Source organism: Chaetodon trifascialis, chromosome 6, assembly GCF_039877785.1.
Source record: "Chaetodon trifascialis isolate fChaTrf1 chromosome 6, fChaTrf1.hap1, whole genome shotgun sequence".
NCBI classification, from domain to species: domain Eukaryota; kingdom Metazoa; phylum Chordata; class Actinopteri; order Chaetodontiformes; family Chaetodontidae; genus Chaetodon; species Chaetodon trifascialis.
This window is the reverse complement of record NC_092061.1, coordinates 19,642,954-19,664,225: the sequence shown is the minus strand read 5'-3', so window position 1 is coordinate 19,664,225 and position 21,272 is coordinate 19,642,954. Positions and strand designations below refer to the sequence as shown.

General features: G+C 40.8%; 1 protein-coding gene across 1 annotated transcript in view; it reads right to left on the bottom strand.

Annotated features, from left to right (window-relative positions):
- Positions 1 to 21,272, bottom strand: part of adamts3 (ADAM metallopeptidase with thrombospondin type 1 motif, 3) — a 123,547-nt gene that overhangs the window by 91,204 nt on the left and 11,071 nt on the right. The window contains exon 4 of the mRNA XM_070964720.1: positions 3,358 to 3,514. Within this exon, the coding sequence (XP_070820821.1) occupies positions 3,358 to 3,514 (157 nt within the window). The remainder of the gene's footprint in view (positions 1 to 3,357; positions 3,515 to 21,272) is intronic.

Below are 21,272 nucleotides of genomic sequence, written 5' to 3'. Positions count from 1 at the left end.
CCAACAGTAAAGCAATGAACAACCCAAAAACCTCTGAGGCTTATCAGCACTACCATAGAAATAAAAAAGGGCATGTTTCATTAAAGAGGAGGAGGAGGATGGAGGATGGAGCCAAGCCAGAGCCTAAAAGTTCCACATCACCACATCACTTAGCTAATGCTAAGCTACATTTTGTTTAAACATTACGGGGGAGGCGGGGTATAAAAAATTCTGTGACTTGATCTTTAATAGTCATGGATAAGCACAGTGCAGTTGAAGGAGGCACGATGGGAGAGATGTAGGAAAAAGATACTGCATGAGGTGAATTTGAATCAAAAATCACACGCCTCCTCAGAGTCATATCATGTTTCAAGTCACAGACATGATACACACATTTTTATATTCAGTGTGACTCACACTTCCCAACGATATCATATCATATTACTTCTGATGCTGACAGTAAATAAATACCCAATAAATCTGCAGAGAAATCGTAGAAAAAGACACTCCTTATGCTCCTGAACCCTCTTGAAAATCATTGTTTTTAGATTTTCTTCTGTAATTCAATGATAGCTGTCTGTACACTGCAAAAAGGAGCTACACTAGCGTACTTTTAATGGTGCAAATTTGCTAAAAATGTAAAGAAATACTATAGACTTAAAATATGGTGCTCAGGTTGTAGCCCACAACTGACTGCATGGTAACATTCAGGTTTGTGAATTTTGTGAGGCCTCATTGGTTATGCATGCTGTCAACGTTACAGTCAGCCTTTTTTGTCTGTTTAGAAAGCACAGGAGATTTAGAGGAAACTAGTTAATGGGAGGACAGCAAGTGACAGGGGTAAAATACAGGAGAATCCCAGGAAAAATGGAAGAGTTGACCTACAGTCCTACAGTCTTTCTCTGGGGTCGCTCAAGCCAACAGGAGCTGGCTAACACTGCTAACATCGGTCCTCCTTCCTGAGGCTTGAGGTACGTTTCCAGTGTATTAAAAAAATCAACTTAAGGCTACATTAAAAGAACGTTACGAGAGGTGAAAGCGTCTTGCTGAACAAAATTTTACTCAAGTAAATGTTTATCGTTGCTACTGAACAGAGTATGTATTCAAATTTGATTGAAGTAAAAGTATAGACTTTTAGAAGAACAGGTACATGTTCTGTTTTTGTGTTTTCAACAGCTGCCGTCACTGCTGAGTAATAATCCAAGCTCGTAAGTCAAACTGGGCAGACAGCTTTTGTAGCCTTGTTAAGATAAAGCTTAAAAGCTCCAGAAGCTTTGTTACTGTTTGTGTCTGTGTACTGTGTTTATTTACACCAGCAGGCTCTCTGGTTGGTCCAATAACTTCAGCATTTCTGTTGTGCTGGCTAACAGGACCTAACTGATTACATTTGTATACAACATTGAACACTCTGGGGTGTCACACTTACAAGCACTGATAGCTGCTCTTCAAAATTTTGCAGCTATCAGGCATGAACTTCAGTAGCCAAAGTTTTCAAATTTCTATTCATGAATTCAGGTGCTCCTTGATGTGTTAAATAAATATCTAATGTAATTACAACGACTACCAGCCTCTTTGGGACTGCTTGAATCTGCTAGCCAAATAAATATTCATATTGCAGTTTTTACAGTTCATGCCACTCTGGGGAGGAAAAATAGAAACTAAAATGTAATTTTGGAGTCATAAATTGGGCAGCTGATTGTCTGAGTGCTCCTCGCGCTCTTACTTTGGGATTCACTTTTTCTTTTAATTTCAGTCTTTAGCGGCATTCAGGACAAATTTATCCAGTAGCAGATGATTTTACGTTGAAATGTCAAAGGAAAAGCAACACTTAATGAGTCTGTCAGCAGCTTCTCTGACAAGTTCAGACATTAATACAAACATTACACTACTGTGCACTCATTAAGACAGCATGCATATGCACATCAAGCCCATAATGACACAGCCTGCCTGGCTCAAAACCAGTATTTCAGCTCTGTTTACACCACAGCCAAATCCATATGGACCGTGACTCAACCAAACCAATGCACCAACTGACTGTGACTCTCGATGAAAGTTATATCATACTACATATTTTGACTGGGAAAACACTTGATGCTGTGTCAGTGAAATGTTTTCTATTTCATTCAAATTGACAGATGTGAATGTGAAAGCTTTCAATATGAATACATTTCCATTTTTAATCGATTGCTGAAACACAAAGTGACTCATGGAAGTTCTATTTGTTGTTCATAAAAACACAAAGTGATTCACAGGAAGAAGTCTTTTCTGGGCACATGTCTCCTTCACACTGGATGTGACTCATTACATGTTTCTGTCAGCAGCAACAGTGACATTTGTTTGGTATAAATAGAGGGCAAGCGAGGTATTTAGAGCAATCAGTGACAATCAGTGTTAGCAGTCATAATGATAGTCCCAGCAGCAGCAGCAGCAGCAGCAGCAGCAAAAGCAGCAAAAGCAGTAACTGAATGACAAAACAATCACTTGCTCTTTCTGACCTCTAAACTGCATCCCACAGTCATAATTGGCAAACAGAACTGAGTTTTCGTCACCTGACCTAAGTGTGGAATGATGGTCTCCAGAATCAGCTGTATTAGTTGATGAAGACCACCAAATGCAGTTGAAAGCTGAGTTAAAGTTGACCTTTAAGTTGAGAATTTATTACACATATTGTTCCCAAGTCAGGTCAAGCCTTCCATGTTTGAAATAATAATTGTACTTGTAGCACTTTGGGTGGCCATGTGCTAATCATGTGTATCAAAGTGCTTTGTTTCATTGGAGGTTTGTTGCAAGTAGCTGTAGAAACTTGTCCTTCTTGAGAAGCTTCCAGCCTGGTAGTTTTTTTATTGCCTTTGAGGGGAGAAGAAGAGGAGCGCTTTTGCACCATTTGGGTGATGGTATTCCTTTCAGTCAAGTTGAGTGGCTCCACTCACCCTCCAGGGATTTATTATAATGAAATGCAAATCCTTGTGCAATATGTGAAGTGGTTAGCATGACCTTAAGCAATTTGGGATTTTTTGGGGGGGTGAAGGCATATTGTCAAGTGATTTTTAGTTCTTCTTTTGAACAGTTGGAGAGAAGCCAGGAAGTTTTCACACACGTGGTGATGTTTGAGTGTGACAGCAGGTACAGCAACTAACAAGAAAGTAGTGATCATACAGCGCATGACACAGCTCACTGAACTGAATTAGACATTGATTAGTGGCTGACTGACTATAGAACCCTAGAAATAACTTCACGCTCCAGATTAAACCAAAACAGAAAGTGATGCTACAACCTCACCACTGTCCGGTAGTATAAAAAATAGTGTCATCATAGCAGCAGTCCCTCTGGACTGTTATCTGTCCCAGCAGCAGTAAACATTATGGTTGGGGGTCCTACCTTGCAGCTGGTAGTCCACAGAGATGTCAGATGTGGCCTGCAGCAGAGCCGACCTGCGGTAAACCACGTGGACTCTGCCCTGATCCTCCAGCTCCTGAGTGCCCCTCTCCAGTGGCTCGATGAAGTACTCGTCTGAGTCGGTGCGGATCATCCCAGCCTGCAACACAACACCAGGTCAGTCAAAGTGCTCACCCAGAAAGTGAACCTGCTTCTGTACTGAGAGGAAACACTACACACACGGACAGTTCTGGACACATGCCCCTAAAATACCTGAGGAGCACTGGCATCGCTACAAAGAGGCTTTAGATCCCTGAATGGCCTCCCATAATCAACCATGATCTATTAAACACAAGCAGTTATGCTAATGAAGTCATAAATCAAGATAATTATTGCATTAACCTGTGACGGTGTGTTCAAGAAAATCTGTTTTTCTTTATGTAAACGAGTGCAGAACGGTGAAAATAAATCTATTGCATTTTGTCTTGACTCGTGTGCACAGACAGACAAACAAAAACACGGCACCATAGTGTCCTTCCTAACAATCCTAGTAACAAACAGATGCATTTGACATATGAAATGAAAAGACAGATATGCTAATGTAATCATCATTTACTCACAGTGTTTCTGGTTATTAATTTTCCTGTCACGTTATCTACTTTCCCTGCAACTTATAACCTTGTTGGTAGTTATCAGCTAGTTACCCACAGCTGCAGGTGGCAATCAGAAAGCTCCACATCATTAGTGGAACATTGGAACGAAATTGCTTTGTGATCGCTACCTGCTGCCCGCAGATTTCCAGCAATAAGACGCCAGCCATGCCTGCAGTTTAGGGTGGATATAAAGGGTCACACTGTCCAGTTAACACAGTGATGTACAAACAAACTGAATGTACAGCTCATCAAATCCAAATGACGTGCTAAAGCAGCTGACACATGCAGGAAGCTGCCTCAAAATACGTGTTAGGATGACAAGCCGCCATTGAGGAGCATGCGATCTTTCACTGCGCTTTGCTGAACCATCTACAGGCATTTTCTGTAATTACTGTGTATTTTTCTCGACACGACCATTACAAATGCACCCTTCAGATCTCTCAAAAAATGCAGTTCAGAATGGTAATACAGCCTCAGCTTTGTGTGATGTTTCGATTCATCAAGGACATAAATGTAAAATGCAAATATGTTTGTGCTGCTCATCTGTGCCACGCTCAAAACATGTATTGCTCGGCTGCGAACATCAGCGGCAGCCAGACAGGAGGAACGCTAATGATTTAATGTTTAACAATCACATTCATCCATTAGAGAAAGAGCTGCCTTGGCTGAAAAAAAATGCTGTTACTGTGCACCTGTATGCACACAGAGCCACCTCTCACAGAGCTCCAGAGGAATTTGTTCCAGCTCTAGGTCAGCCGGCCCGTCGGTCCAGCTCCACCGCTGCATCTCGCAGGCCTTACCTCGCTCTGGCCTCTTCACTAACACTCTCTTGGACTGTGCACATATGGTGCTCTGCAACCAACGCACTCTGAACTCATTTCCAACTCCCATAGTCCCCGGTCAACCAAACACTCTCCCCCTCTCTCTCCTCCTGTTTACACGCACCACTGGCTGGAATCCAGCTTGAGTTCTTATTCAAGTTTACATGTAACTTTGATACTGTGCGACTGAGTCTCCCTGTTGGCATTAATAAACACATTAACAGAACATTCATGTCCCGAGGTGTGCTGTGCATAGACGGACAGACTGCCAGTAAAATGAAATGAAAAGGTTCAATATCCAAGTGACCTCTGGCTTGAAAAAGTACTGCTTACTGCGCTATCTGACATTATAATGTAGCCACAATGCTGCGTCTGAGTTGTTGCACCTTAAGAGGACCAGGTTTCTCCTGGGAACACAACCAGTTTCACTCCTTCCTCAAGTCTTCTAATCAGGCTATGATGGTGACAGACATCACACGAAAACTGCATTATTCTGATAATTATTTACTTGTGACTGAATCGTCAGACCTCTGCTTTAACAAATATGTGATAAAGCGATTTGCTGACACACCCTGGAGGCCTGGATACACCTGTTTAAATGCACCCGTTTGACTTTTCTTGCAAGCAAACACAGTTACATACAGCGTGTCTACAATCAGTGTTTCCCATCAAAACATATTGTGTGGCCTAATTAAGATGCTGAATGTATTTCCGTCCCCATAAAATGCTTGAAAAACAGATATTTTAACACAAAAAATTTATCTGCCATTTGTCCACGCCCTCTGGAACAACACACAGAAGTGTTTTCTGTTTTCTTCTGAGATCATTCGTCTGCGCCTTCCCAAAAAAAGACACTAGACAAATAGGTCTGTTTTATGACGTGTCAATGCTATGGTTGAAATCTGGTAAGGTTTAGGAAAACATCATGGTTTGGGTTGAACTAAGTACTTTGTTAAGGTTAGGAAAGCTGTGTTGTCATGGTTACAGTAATAAACATGTGGTTACGGTTATGCAACAATTGTGGTCATGCTTTAAAAAACAATGCTGAGTGTCTCTAGTCTCCAGATATAGACATGGCAAACCTTTGAGATAAATGCCACTTTCAGTTTCCATCTCAGTTGGCACAATTTAAGGTGCAGGCCTAGCGAGCAACTGATGATTCTACACCTTTTTTCACCTGTTTGTCTTCTTATTTTTCATGTTTTATGGCTTGAATGTACTAAACATTTTACATCACCATGCTCTACAGTTGGGAAAAATTGTAGTCAGGTCACCCACATGCTCATGCACGTGCATGTGGTTCCTCAGGAGTGTTCAGGAGTGTTCACAAGATACAAAAAATAAAAATAAAACACCAGATGCCATTCATCAAAACATCCGTATGACAAGGATGAACCATATGAACCATATGGACAATATACAGTAGTTCACATTCAAATGAAATCTGGATTTGACAGCTACAACAGCAGCTTAAGGTAATCATGACACGAATGGCTATGGAGAACATAATACAGGAGAATAAGAGAGATCATGTGACATCCTCTTGATCAAAGAGAACAGTATCTCCTGTGGAGTGACGTGAATATGGTCCTCTCAAAAAGACATCAATAACTACATCAGGTTACTTTGTATTTAAAAGAAATACCACATACCTGCCATAGCTCTCTTAGTCAGGTGCTAACAAACAATATAAGCCAAGAGTTTACGTGAAGGAAGAGTTTAAAATTCACATTTTTCTCATTGCCATGGCTTGTTAACCTAAACATATTTGCAGCAGGGATTTGCTACTCGGTTTATTGTGTGTATTTATCTTACACCTGCAGGCATCGCCTGCAAACAAAGATTATAAATATTCTGCGCGTCAGCATATATTGTCAGGCTGTAATGCAGTTTGCCTGGCCATGCGCGAATTACCAATTCCTCACATGGACAACTATTAAGACACAAGGTCCACAGACTGTCCAGCCTGAATGAATCCTGGCATTACACCCATAACATGTGCTGTCACTAAGGTCTTTGCTTTATCTACTTTGAACTCATCTTCCACCTTGACTGACTCCTGGCCAGCAGCTAAACAAATTCATCTTAAGAACGCCATGTTGACAGCAGCTGAGCTTTAAACTGGAATTAATTCAACATAGCTCGGTCTTATTCGCTGATAATGCCAGAGTCGAGGCAGAGGAAAACATTGAGCATCTCAGAAGTTAATGTGCTCAGATATCAATAATAATAATAATAATAACCTTGAGATCCAAGCCTTCAATAGATCATGCTTCAATTGAGGATCAGTTAAGCTCCAGTATTTCTTTTAGAATAAAATGAGGGCCAGAACAGGGTCCAGATCTGAATCTGGACTCTCACACGGATCATAAATTAGGTTGCAGGCCTATTAAAACGCCTCTGCGGGTGCCTGTGCAGGCAAACTGACAGATGGATAATTGGACAAAAGTTATGATTCTGTCCAGTGATGCTGTTTAATTTGGAGCATCTTGTGAACTATCGGAGGAGCTGAAAATGTCACCTTCTTGTTAAGGCCTGGCAGAGGCCAACCATGTGAGGAGTCAATGTCTAACTTTAAAAACCGACGTCATGCAAGAGTCTACGTAATGAGATTGCTAACATTTTAATATTGATCAAAGCTGCTTCACAGCATGATGCATGACTAGAGACTGTTTGGATGATATCAAAGATCTTTCTGTGTAAGACAACAACTAACACTGTCTGCATTTTCACTGAATAAAACTGCTATTAACAACAAAAAAAAAAGGTTTGTCATGCATTGGGGGTTTAAACTGGGCTGTCACAGCAAGGCTATGATCAACTCGGTCAATACTGGCTGTTTCAGTAGTTTTTACACCTTTTTATCTATGCTTGTCTATGATGATAAAAAAAAAACAGGATAAAAACGAGACCAATGTGTTCTGTGAATATCAAGCTGAAACATGCTGCTGCCGCTTCACAAAGCAAATCCTCCCATGTGTCATTGAGCAAGGCCTTTCAGTTAATCTGTGTCAACCTCAGGAAGTCCTGGGCTTTCAGCAATTTGAACGAATGGAGGCATATTTAACTGGAAAAAGCTGTCCTGAAATTAATTTGTCATCTATCATTTTAGCAGACATGATTAACCTCCTCAAACGCTCTGAAGCATACAAACACATTTCAACACATTATTCAACTCTGGTGAATAATGTTCATTTCAAGCGACACTGAAGACTGAATGTGTTAATTGCTTTCTTCTGCATTCATGGAAGCAATCGTGCCCCATGCTGTCGGCCAACATGTTTGATTAAGACACATGTTGTCAAATTGTCCATACAATCAAAAGTCACATAGGGGAAAAAGGTCACACATCCTAATGTGACTAATGCCTGGATCAGACAACAACATTTTTTTGTCTCTCATGTCAGATGCAACACTCACAGTGCCACATACTCTTGCTGTGTCTTGGTCGGGTGACCAAAACTAAACGTATGACCCCAATTAATTAATCCTTTTTACATGATGACGCACAATGTCATCGGGGAGGTGGTTGAAGCAGCTGTCAATCAAAGTGATGGTGTGTGTGACGCTGTGGTCTTGTGTACAGGACAAAAAAGAAAAGATGGAAAGAACGGCTGTGGATGCGCTGTAACATTAAAAGCAAATGCAAGAGGCGGAGTAAACTTCAACCCATTTGGTCATTATTTATACATCTACTGGGTAACATCCAGATAATGATTCAGACAGGTAGAACGAGTTTCAGATATAGCCAGTTTATTTCCATAGTTATTCATTCTACAAGGGGCAGGTTTGGCTGCGTTGGCCGCATCAAACAGACTACTTTAACGTTTGATCTGGAATTAGTAATGATAAGCATATTCCTGCAGTTGGGGCCAGGAGTTATTTTAAGACAGCAGAGCAGCTACTCGCCTGTCTGATGAAGAGCTATTCCTCACCAACATTTGTCTTTTTTGACTCGCCATGGTACTCCCTAGAGGAAACGTCAAATAGGCAGGGGGACTTTTGCCACCACTCAGTGAACTTTTTCCTCTCTTTTGTTGTCCCACCTGACAGCAGCAGCCTCAGCATCCCTCCTCCTCCTCCTCCTCCTCACCATGGTCACCTGACTGCACTCCAGAGAAAGCACCTGATTGGCTGACAGGCTAGTCTTTTTGTTGTGGTGTCGTGAAGCGTCCCAGACATGTCACAGTTAACTTTGTCACACTACACGGGTATGGACGCCGATTGGCTTTCGTGATCGGCCATTAGGCTGGTAATTGGTAGGCCACGATAAAATCGGCTCAAAATCGGGGTAGATTCATGCAATCTGATCCAGGCACAAAAGATTTGAGCTGACCTCTGCACAGGTTCTATTGGTTACATTAGCAGAGGAGCAGGAAGAGTGCATAATTAAAGTTAAAGTAATTCTATTTTTAGTCATTAGCCTCTTTCCTATTGCGCAGCAGAGTGTTCAAAGATGATTGGGCAGGAGAGACAACACACTAGTAAACACTGTATTAACAGTGCTTTTCACAGGAAGTGAAAGGGTCACTTCCTGTTTCGTATGACAATATTTTGGTTGGTTTGGATTTTATGCCAGAGTAGTTAAGATGAACCTTACGCCTCTGTGGTGCAACCAAACATTGATGCAGCTTTAGTATCAAAGGAGCTAGTTTCAACAAATCATTTAATGTGGACTTTAAGAAAGAACTTGAATGAGTGGATCACACACAATATGATTTAAAGACAGACTTAACAACAATACTGACGATCAATAAGAAAGGCCATGTCCAATCTACAAGCCCTTATGTTTATTCTAATAGTGGCCATGAAGCAGAAGAATTCAACTGGTCAATGCTTTTAAGTGATACTGTCAGTGGGATAATGTCAGCATCAAGATGTTTCTTTATTTCAGGATGATTCTGTTACAGACAAAACAAATCCAAATAGACACCTTCTAGAATACATTTAAGACAATAGGAATCTGGAGTCTCTCTGCATAGTGAATTTCTCTTACACAGATATCTTAATAAAGAAAGGTAATTTGGACAGCTGGATGCTTGAGTGATTCTTTCACCGAGAGTATCATAATGCAATAATCAATAAACAAGAGAACAGTGCAGCATGACTGCTTTCAGCTATTGGCTAGTACTGCAGCCTCACAGCGAGGATGCCTTCATGGGTGACAGAAAGTGACAAATCAAATCAAATCAAATCAAATCAACAGTCCACACAGAGTAAATATGATCCTGAATCCATGAACCTCCTCCACCAGTTTAGCACCTGGACTCTTTTACTATGGAGCCACACTCTTGGAATACGTGCAGAATGTGGTTTGTTATTGTCTCACAGATATAAGCAAGGCCATCCCTGAAAAAGACATTGTCTGCTTACTCAAGACATCCTAAGTTCCTGACAACAAGAAATAAAAACTGCAGCTGGAAACCACCATATAAGAAATCATTTAAATCAGGACTGAAACAAAACAATCTCTCTTCAAGGTCCACTTACCTTTACCTGTATGACTATGATTATTCCTGTTTTATTTATCATTTGATTTTTCAATAATCAGTGTTCTTGCCTGGTTTGCTGGAAACCATTACCACTGAGCGGCCCAAAGGTTAGACTATGTGAATCACTGTCAGACACATCTCTCTGTAAAACTCTCAGAGAAAACCCAATGTTTTTTCTTGTGGATTACTTATCTCTTCAAAACTCAAAACATTTCTTGTGGAAATGACTGCATCCAACTGGTGACAAGGGCTAGCAGCTAAAATGGTGAATGGCCTGTTACTTTTTTACGTTAAAAGACAAAGCATTTCACAATTTGACAGCAGGAGCCGGAAATTGAACCACCAACTCTGCAATTACTGGACTACTCCATCTACCTGCTGGGCCACAGTTGCATCTAAATGAGACACCCGAGTAGACATAGCTTTGTTTGAAAAGGTCACCAAGCAAAAAGGTTTGGAGGCACTGGACTAATTGATTAATCGGGCAATGAAAACAACCTTAGGCTGCAGACCTAAAAGTAGATCGAACCCACAAAACTAAAGGTCATATGAAGCTGCAGGACTTTAAAAATGATGCACTTTTAGTCAAGGGTCTATTTAAAAAACTACAAATTAAAAAGAAGGAGATACTCTGCACAACCTCAAACCAGTCAGGCTTTCCAGTGACTAACGATTTCATTTAATTGAATGTCAAGGAGGTCAACTTCAACTGAACTGATGCGTGGACCAAAGCATACATTATCCTGGAATCTCTTCACCGACATAAAACATCAGGAAATAAATCTCTAGCTGGAAATTATCTCTGGGAGGGTAAGTCTGTACGATAACATTCCTTGTGGGGGATTATTTGGAAATAATCCCATAATTAATCTGAAAAACTGAAGTTCAACAAGTGGCTTGCACATTAAACAAAACTTGAAACTCCAAAAACCTCTCTGCTACCTCAGGTTTGGTTCTACAGCAGAAGGGTCTCTACTGGGACATTTTCTGCCACCCAGTATTCTGTATTATCCAGTATCACAGGAGACAATGGCAGGTGTTTGACAGAGGCTCTAAACACAACCCTCAAAAAAGGGATCAAGAGTCCTGTGTTCCATCAGTTTAATATCCCCAACATAAGCCCCAGCCAAGCAGACAGCACTCGTCTGCCAAAAAAAACATATGGGATTCAGCTGAAGGGCTCCAGTTTTTCAAAAACAGTCTCTTTCAGTCTAAACTTCTTAAGGAGGTCGGTATGAACGTGCTTTCGTTTAAAAAAAAAAAAAGTAGAGGTACTGCAATGTTGAAAAAAGGTCTGAATTCAGCCAGGACACTGCCACCTTTCACCCTCGGTGTTGTTCAAAGGTGTGTTTGCTTTCAAAAATGTGAGCAAACCTTCGTCATCATTACCTGCCATTTTCATCCACAGCCTTTAAAGGAACTTCATGGGGAAAAAATACACAAGTTAATTTCTTGTGATTTGGGAGGGGGGGGGTTACTGACAGTCTTCAATCCCTTGGCGGAGAAGTAGAGTCTATTTTGGAGAATGCTTAACAATAATAAACAGAAATTTGCTAAAATATTTCAGAGTTCTATGCAGGAGAATTAGCATAAGAAATCATTTTGTCCATATCTATACACAAATCTGTGTCTGAAGTTTGAAGTCGGACCCCTTATGGATTTCAGCAGATTTTGTTGCCATCTAAAGGTACAATTCAAAAGTCAAAAACAAAATGTTCACAGGTAACTGTGAACTGAAATGAAGGGGAGTTTTTGGTAAACGTGCAGGGCAGAGGAGGCTGAAACAGGCTGCACTTTGAGGAACAATATAAGAACTTCATTCACTCGAGTCTTTTTGTGTTGCTCCACCAAACAGCAAACATTTACAGACGGCTTTGAGGAGGCGGTGAGGATTCCACACATGACTTAAAATAAAACCTCACGCTGCTGAATGGCTCTCAATGTCTGTCTGTAACGACAACAGAAAATGTGGGCTCCTCTTAAGTTTATATAGGTCATGATTAAAAAACACATAAATATCAATAAAGGCACCCCTGCAGTACACACTGAACTGAACACTCGACTGCTGAGGAGAAAACTTGGAAGAAATAGCTTGGCTTTGCATATCTTGGTGTGCCTCCCCTCCTGTACCTCAAACCATATACCCAAACAGCTCTGGGGTCAAGCCTCTGCAACAAGCCTTGGCTAAGTCAACAAGGAACATTAAGAACTATTAGTGAATAAAACTCTTGTGCCCGACTACAGTTCACTGCAAAGAGGAACTGGCTCACTTTCTTTTTCTAATCAAATAGGATATTTTCTTTGCTTTTTTTTTTCCATCACGGCAGCTCCAGATATGTCAGGAGCTGTGCACGTCCAGAATGCTCTTTTATGTCTTCAAGGCCAAGAGTTTAGGCCACTGAACACACGTATCTTTTAGCAAAACATTAGCATATCTTATTTGCTCATTTTGTCACTCCTCATGAGGCTCAGCGTTGTAAACGTTTCCTCCGAGGCGAGTCTTGTGGGAGGAGGAGGCATTAAACTGCCCGGATGGACTGACAGTGAAGGATCAGGAGAGCGTTTCGGTTCAAATGTCTTCCAACAGGCAGGCTTTTGCTCTGAAAGGATACTCTAACTGGTGCATTACCCATCAGGCCTGCAGTGTGTTTACACTTGTGAGTCTCACATGCCACAGACACAGCAGTGCCTCACCCCTTTTTGGCTGGCAGGGCCAATTATGCAACATGACACACATTAAGAGGTGTCCAAGTTATACAGAGCCAATGGCAAGGTAAAGGTTAATATCAACAGTCGGTCATCCAGTCGGTGCTGTTCTCAGGTCAGCTCTGTCTCTGTCTGTCTGTATCTGTCAGTCGATCGGTTGGTCTGTCTGCCAAGGCCTGCTGGAAAAAAATAAATAATTCTCCTTCATGCAACACAGGGTTAGAGGAGCTTTTTGTTCCAGCTGTCCCGCTTCATGGAAACAAATGAGTGAGGCTAAAGCAGTATTTCATGGTTGCTTTAAGGCATTTCCAGGCAGCTTTCATTTTGTTTGTCAAGATGAAATAAAAGCTGGTACTTCATGGCATATAGTTGTACTTCAGGCTGCAGCTGAGAGTGCACAAAAGTCAGATTCCCCCCTCACATGTGACACAAATCTGATGTTCCGTAATCAGCAGGAATTGGAAAAACCTGCTTGCAGTTCTGAGCCACATGAATATCCAGCACCAAATCAAACAGATTTGTATTTGAACAGTCGAATCATAACCTGTCAGCAATGCAGTGACAATAAGCAGGGATGTCACTTTCCTTTTCTTTTTGTCCCTGATCCCAACTTGTGTCCATGGCAGCTCCAGATATGTCTGTTTCTAATAAACAGCTGCTGCTAGACCTCTCGGATAATTAGTCTATTTTTCCTACATACAGCTGTGGCATGTGTTGAAAGTATGCCACCACTCATGCGTGTATATCACATTTACATTACTTGACTCCTGAACAGCTCTGAATTAAGAATGCACAGTCTGTATCAGAGTTTCACCTGAACTGTTTTGTTTGGATAGCTCCTGCAGTGTTTTCTGCAGTATTCTGTATAATATCAGTGGAGATCAGAGAAGAGCTGCTGTTGCGAGGGATTTTGCACAGGATTGTGACAGTTTTTCTTCATCCCCAGGATGTAAAAAAACTTCATTATCTTCAAAAGCATTCGAAACTGACCATTTTTTTAAACCTTAAACATCAGATGTCATGGTAAGAAAATCTCCTCTTTTTTATTTTACATATTCACAAAACCCTGGTTCTGCTGTGTTAATGGAGTGTTGCCAACACCTGACATACACTATGACTTACAGTCAATAAGAGTTACACCAAGGATGAGATTTAGATCAGATATTAACACAGTTGATACCAAGTAAACAAAGCCTTTATCTGCATCAATATAAACAATGTGTGTAACAAACTGCATTATTCATCTAAGACAGCTTCTGGAAATATTGGCCAAATAAAGGCGCCAGATGAAAAGTCAGAGTCACCAAAAATTCTTCCTGAGGGGAAAAATGGATGGCAATCATTTATTCATGCCAATCCATCCATCGGCCAAGACATTTCACTCGAAACCTCAAACATCAACCTTGCGGTGGCTCTGAAAGAGAAGTCAAGGGGATCACTGAAGTCATGTGAATTCATCCACTGGAAGTCCTGAATGGCTGTACCAAATGTCAAGGGCATCCTAACCAAAAGTGTCATTCCAAGAGCCACAAGTACATGGCTTAAATAGTATTTAGGATACATGGTATTTGGCATTTTCAAACTCCATACAAACTGAGTTTTACACTTACAGTACCCCTAATCTGCAAGTGTTCAGTTTCAACTGAGCTGGCGTCAGATGTGTGTTAAGTCCCAGAGGAAATATATGCATCATTCAAAAGAATAAATAAGCAGCAGCCCTGCATCAATGAAAAAACAAAACTCAGGCTCACTGGTGGCTTAGCATAGGTCAACGTTTGCCCCCGAAGGCTGTTTATTTTAGTCGAAAGTTTTCATATTTTTAAGGCCTGATGCTTCGTTACCATTCATGCCATTTATAACAGCATGAGTGTGTTACTGGTCTTACATCAGTCGTAGAAACATATCATTAATTCTTACTTGATCATCTTTCCTGCTCTGCATGCTGGACAAAAAACAGACGCAGAGTTTATGCCCTGCGTCCATGAGAAGCTGTGCCTTTCAGGAAAACAACTCTAGAGACCTATAACCAACCATCCTCCTCAGCTGAGTCCTTCTGACTGCTTACGATCAATGCAGTGAAGTGGTACAGCTCTCGTCTTTTCACAAAAACCCCTCCATACAGACCAGGTGTGTTTCAAGGGTCAAACACTGTCATTATATCTCATAAACGGAAGCAAAATACCTTCATGGAGCCCATGTGTCCAAAAACAGTGACAGAGTTGAAAAAACAGACCACGTTTTAAAGAAACGCCAGCTTGTATTTCTGCTCTTTGAAAATTGACATGCAATAGATGACTACAAGGTCACGAGTTTGTGTGTCTTTATCGGTCTAATCAATCCTCGTAAAGCTCCAAAGAGAGCTTCTGAACCACACAAGGCTGCACTTATCTGCCTGCTGCTGGGAAAAATCATTGTGATCAAGACTTTCATTTCAGCTGAGAACTAAGCACCAGCATCCCTCTGTTTCATGCAAATGCCAGGGATAATTCAGAGGAGGCCATTCAGAGGAGCATGAATCCATATTCATCTCAGTCTTCGTATTTGGGAAGTTGGGAACAGAGAATGTTTGGCATTCTTGTTTGAATAGAGATTGAAGCCATTAATCGATTATCAAAATTAGTTGGCGATGAATTTTCTGTCAATGGACTAATCCTTCAATAGAATACTTGTCTCAACTGGAAACATATGTATCAAGATACAAGACTCATTTTTTCAGTAACTGTCATCAGTTAAAAAAGCAAATGGAAATATAAAAATATCTCCTTACTTTAAAGCAATCTGGAAGCCCACCAGTGTAACGGATCCTTGAACATTTTATGGACAAATTCATCTACTACAAAGTTCCTGAACTCCAGAAGGTCTGATGTGTTTGGATTGTAAAGTCTGTACAAGAACCAAGAAAGAATAACAGCAATAATAATCCTGCACACTGTCGATCACTTGTACTGTTGCACTTATACAAAAAGTCAGTACAAATGATCGACAGTGTGCAGGTTCAAGAAACATGCAGGGTATTAAAGCGTCAACAGGACCAGGACACCAATTTGGTGTAAGGACAATTAACGAGAAAAAAACTAATTATTGGAAGTTTCCGTTTGCATACAACTGTCAAGATGTCAGACTTTAACAATTTAAAGCCTGGTAATGAGTTGGAAAATTCAGGTTTTGTGGCAAGATTCCAATCATAAATCATTGGAGTGAACAAGATCAGAGGACTACTGTGGCAGACAGACTCTGCACTGCACAATATCTGAATGTGCTGCAACCCTGACAGATTCATTTCTGCCGCACACATCGGACATAAAGATGCAGAAAAAGAGCTGAGCACTGCTACATTTCATCCGTCTTTATCAAGAAAGCCCTCTCTGGTTTCTCTCACAGGCATGCAACACGAAGGACTGTCCCCTAAACAGGGCAGAAAAGATCTCCCTCATATCACCCCCACGCTGCTGCTGCTGAAGCAGAGGAAGTATCTGCCTCATAAGCAGCCTGACTGCTCCAGTAAATTCTTCCAGACAGCAGCCTGGCTATAATTAAGAAACAGTAAAACACACACCTAGCGAGGGCTAGGGCTACCACTTGAGATCAAAGACCAATGGCCCTCAACAACAGGCTTTTTCAGCAGCAACCACTGGTTTGGCGAGTGTTTGATCTGGAGTTATGCAGTCCTACATGCTTTGCATTTGGCTATGAACAACGTGAGGAGGAGGAGAGATGATCATGTTCTGCATTAGCGCAGCCAGAAGACCAAACAGTAAAAGAGTAAAATACACTCAGAACTGTAAAGCACTATAGTTTTGTGTAGGCTAATCACAGTATATCCTGAATTGCATAGTGCTACCATGTAGTAATTTTCTGGTTTTCACTGATTTTCACCAGAAAAGAACCAAATTCTTTACCAGCAGGATCAGGCAAAATTGATTTAGATCCAATTTTAGATCCCGGTTTTTACCTTTTTGTGACTGCTAAGATTTTATGAGCCAAACATCTAAAATCTGTCTTGTTTAGTAAGTATTTAAGCTGCAAATTGTGACATCTTTTTAATTCAGACATTTTCACTGTAGCGCAATATGTACAGTGTTAAATGCAGCAGTCATCTTTTCAAATCAGCCTTCCACTGTGCAAAGCGACTGCCTCTTTGAGGACTGTTGGCGTCTTCAAAGTGACATCCTGCCACAACAGTATTTACAAAGCAAAACTCTCACATCCTGTGTGGCCCCTTCTCAGGCCTGAATCTCCTGCAAGGTTCAACTATAAATGTCTCGGACAGACTGAATCTGCCCAAGTGATGAACTGCTTCCTCCTGCTCCAATCAAAGGAAATGGCCAAATCCTGCAATGCAGAGGAGCAACTTAAAGGTCAGGCTGCATGCTATGTGTTTAGGACATGTGCTTGACGCTGCCATTGTGATGTTTTTGGGATTATATTTAGGAGTTCACACAGAGACTCTGAAGTTGTTCAGAAAGACTGAAAAGTGATTAGACAGGTATTTTGTTATTGTATGTTCTGTCAGTTCACCGTCAGTGGCAGCACAACACAGAGTTACAAAGTTCTTTTAAAAAACTATGTGAACGTATCGTCCTATCGGCAAATGAGTTCATGACCTTGTAAACAGCCCAGTACAGAGAAAACAAAGATAAACTCTGGGACTTACTGCAACCAGGATTAGCACCTGCCTTGTATGATACAGGATCCTCCTATATCGAAAAATAAAAAGCACTGTCTCTTACTGAATCAATACGGGACGTGATTTTTCTCGTTTTATCTCCCAGACCCCCTGCTTGATTTGTGGCCCCTGGGTATGAGCACCCTGGCACGGCGTCCCTTATTTTGCCACCCCTGACTGTGACTGACAGGCACTGGCCCAGTTGGCTAGCATGCTGGCGTTTAGCTCACCAGCTGCACCAGTTTGGCCAGTAGCTCTGGCAGTAGTCACCATAAGACCAAGACATGCAGATTCATGTTAATGTGCCACTCTGGTGTGACGGGGCCTTTATACTCTCCTGCCAGAGGCCTGGCTGCAGTCTGTGGAAATATTGGATTTAAATGTTTTTTTCTAAATTTATCATTAGGCTACTAGAGCCTGAGCTACAGACTGGGAGACTTGACATACTTGTGGCATGTATGCCTGAGAACTCAACTTGAGACCTGAAGGCCAAATACTTAGAAAGTTCGACTTGATGAGCCATAAATATTTAAAAGATGTAATAATGCTTTTTTTTTTTTGCCTTTTGGAGCTCTGTCAAACTGTTATGAATAATTAACAATATACAATATAACCAGAACGTGCACAAAGTCACCGTGACCTTATGAACAGTTTCAGTCGCAGCTGCTGCCACCAGACTAAAATGTGGAAAACTCTAAATTCAGATTAAATTGATCATAATAGATTGATAAGTCTGTACAAGGAGCAGCCCAATAGTTTCCCCTCCTACCCGGCTATTGCTTATTTTCCTACCTGCAGCCATGAAAATGATGACACACCAATCATTTCTAGTCTTTTAAAGACATGAGAGTTGACTTGGACTGGGTTCAAAAGACTTTAAAAACTCTTTTTAAAAAAGTTTCATACCTCATTACACTGTCCTTGGTGATACAGTACAACAGCTGAAACATAAATTCCTTTAGCTTTTGAGTCCAAAGATAAAATTCATATGCAATATGCATATGCAGAAAAAAATTATACAAGTGAGTAAAAATAATTTGGGCATGATTCTGCATTCCACCCTCTGCTGGGAACTTCACAAGGTCAGACTTACATTACCCCTCCCTCTGATGGGTACACATTGTTTTCAGCTCTGGGATTTTAAGGGTGCCATGAGTTGTATCTTTATATATAATGTAATGTAATTCCTGTTCAAATAGATTGTTGGGATGGCTCAATGGACAAAGGGGTAAGTGTAAACCAATAATTAGTTACAAACAGAAAAGCTGTGAGATTATTCAAAAAGTTTTAGCCAAAAGAAGATGATTAATCAATCAGTTGATTGACAGAAAATCAGTTTTCATGTTCTAAGCAACATGACACAAATTCACTGATTTCATTTTCTGGTGAATGTTTTGGTTTTATTAGCAGTAAATCGCATATCTTTGGGCTCTGGACAAAACATGAGCATGAAGACATCAGCTAGGATTCTGGGAACCAGTGATGACCACTTCTTTTTTTTATGTGACATTTCATTGACCAACAATTCATCTATTGAGAAAGCATGAGATCACCACTGATGATGAACTGTTTACCAGGAAGTTCAAGAGCCGGTTTTATGGGATCTTTCAAGACATTTTAGTCATGTCCCATTTGGACCGATGCCATGCTCTTTGTTCTTGCCTTACTTTAAGGTTACCTAAATTATGAAAAGAGCTTCCCGAAGAGCCCAAAGCAGCATCATCTAGATAAACCTCCAGGGATAGAAATACGAAGAAGTCCAGCTGAGATCAAAAACATCTTTTACAAGAGACCCGGCCAAGGTAGCAGCCGTACACAATCACAGCACATTAAAATGCAACATATACGAGATACATTTTCAAAAATCAACATTAATATTGAAGAGCAGCTACTCAAACACAGTGGCTTGTCAAGACAAACAACCACATCCTTTATTCTTTAGAATTATTTGAATTAAATTGATAAATTGATTTTCCTTTCATGTAGAAAAGCACTTAGAATCTCTTTTTGAAAAGTATTATGTGAAATAATCATCTATAATTATCAACTCTATTATTCACAATGCCAGGAGGATGGAAAAATTGGATTTTTGATTTCTATTGTGAAGAGCTCTTATTTTAGTCCACAGTCTACATCTGGGAAGAAATACTGTTTGTTGTTTGTCTGACATCAGATGACGGTAGACTCAAGTTTCGTGCAAAAACCCAAAACAATACCTGTCAGCTTTGTTGCTGTGAATCAACTTGTTTAAATTTTCCAGGCAAGTCAGCATTTCCTGAAAATCTCCTCCCACCACATTAAAAAATGCATGTCAATGTCATCCACTTCAGTTTTTACTGGCCAGCAACCAGAAGCTCACGCTCCCACGGCTGCCATTGAGAATCTCTCTACACATGCTGCCTTGTTTCAACTGCTGTAATGTGGAGAGAATAAAGTGAACTCCTGCAGAGCACCTTTTGGCCATCCTCTGAGAATCAAATCCCGAGCAAGCGCGCGTGTGTACACACACACACACACACACACACACACACACACACACACACACACACACACACACACACACACACACACACACACACACACACACACAAAATATCTAAGAAAATGCAGACCACCAGTCTTTGCATTCATGTTTCACAATGATTTAAGTTAATGTCCCGGAGGCGCTCTCCCTCATTATCATCAAATCCACGTGTCACTCTCTTAAGTGGTCCTCAAAAGAAGTGCTGCCTTTTGATAGGGCTGTGCTTGATGCTGCATGCACGTGAGAGCATATTATACATTTATAAAAGCAGCACCAGTGCAATCTAGTGGTCTGTCACAGCTTAATCGAACAGATTCAAGGCACACTGAGTTTTAATAAATTCAGATGAATACCAGTGAGGATGCATCATTAAAAGAATCAGACTGGTGTTACTGTCAATTTTTATCATAGACATCATTCTTCCTTTGAAGAAAATAAAACCAACCACCAACTTACCCTACTAACAAATATTGTCTGTGCAGCCATAGTCTGATTTAGGTTCTACTTTGAAACCATACACCTCCACTGTCATCCAAAATGACTAAAAGGGCTAAAAGGTGACACTTTTAAGGTAAATACTAACATCAGCATGCTAACATGCTCATAAAGGCAATGCAAACAGGCAGGTATAATGTTGACCATTCATGCATGTAAGCATGGTTAGTTTTGCGGTTATTTGGTCAAAAATGCGCAAAAGGCAAACTGAAAATTTGAAAAGTTAATGATGCTAGATGATACTTCTCAGGTTCAGAGGAATTTGTCACAATTCATCTTCAGGGGACATGAACATGTGAATCAAAATTCCTGGCAATCCAGTTGCAGAGATGTTTCACTCAAATCCAAAAATGTCAACATAAGTAAAAGACAGAGTATCACCAAAATCTGTGGCATTCATCATCTGGGAACCTTGAATGGCTGTACAAAATATTGTGCCAATCAATCTGATAGATGTGGAGATATTTCAATGGATACATGATGAATCTGGCCTGCTGGTGGTACAACATGATGAATCATCGCACAACTTTAGGATTCATCTTCTGGGAGCCATGATTGTCT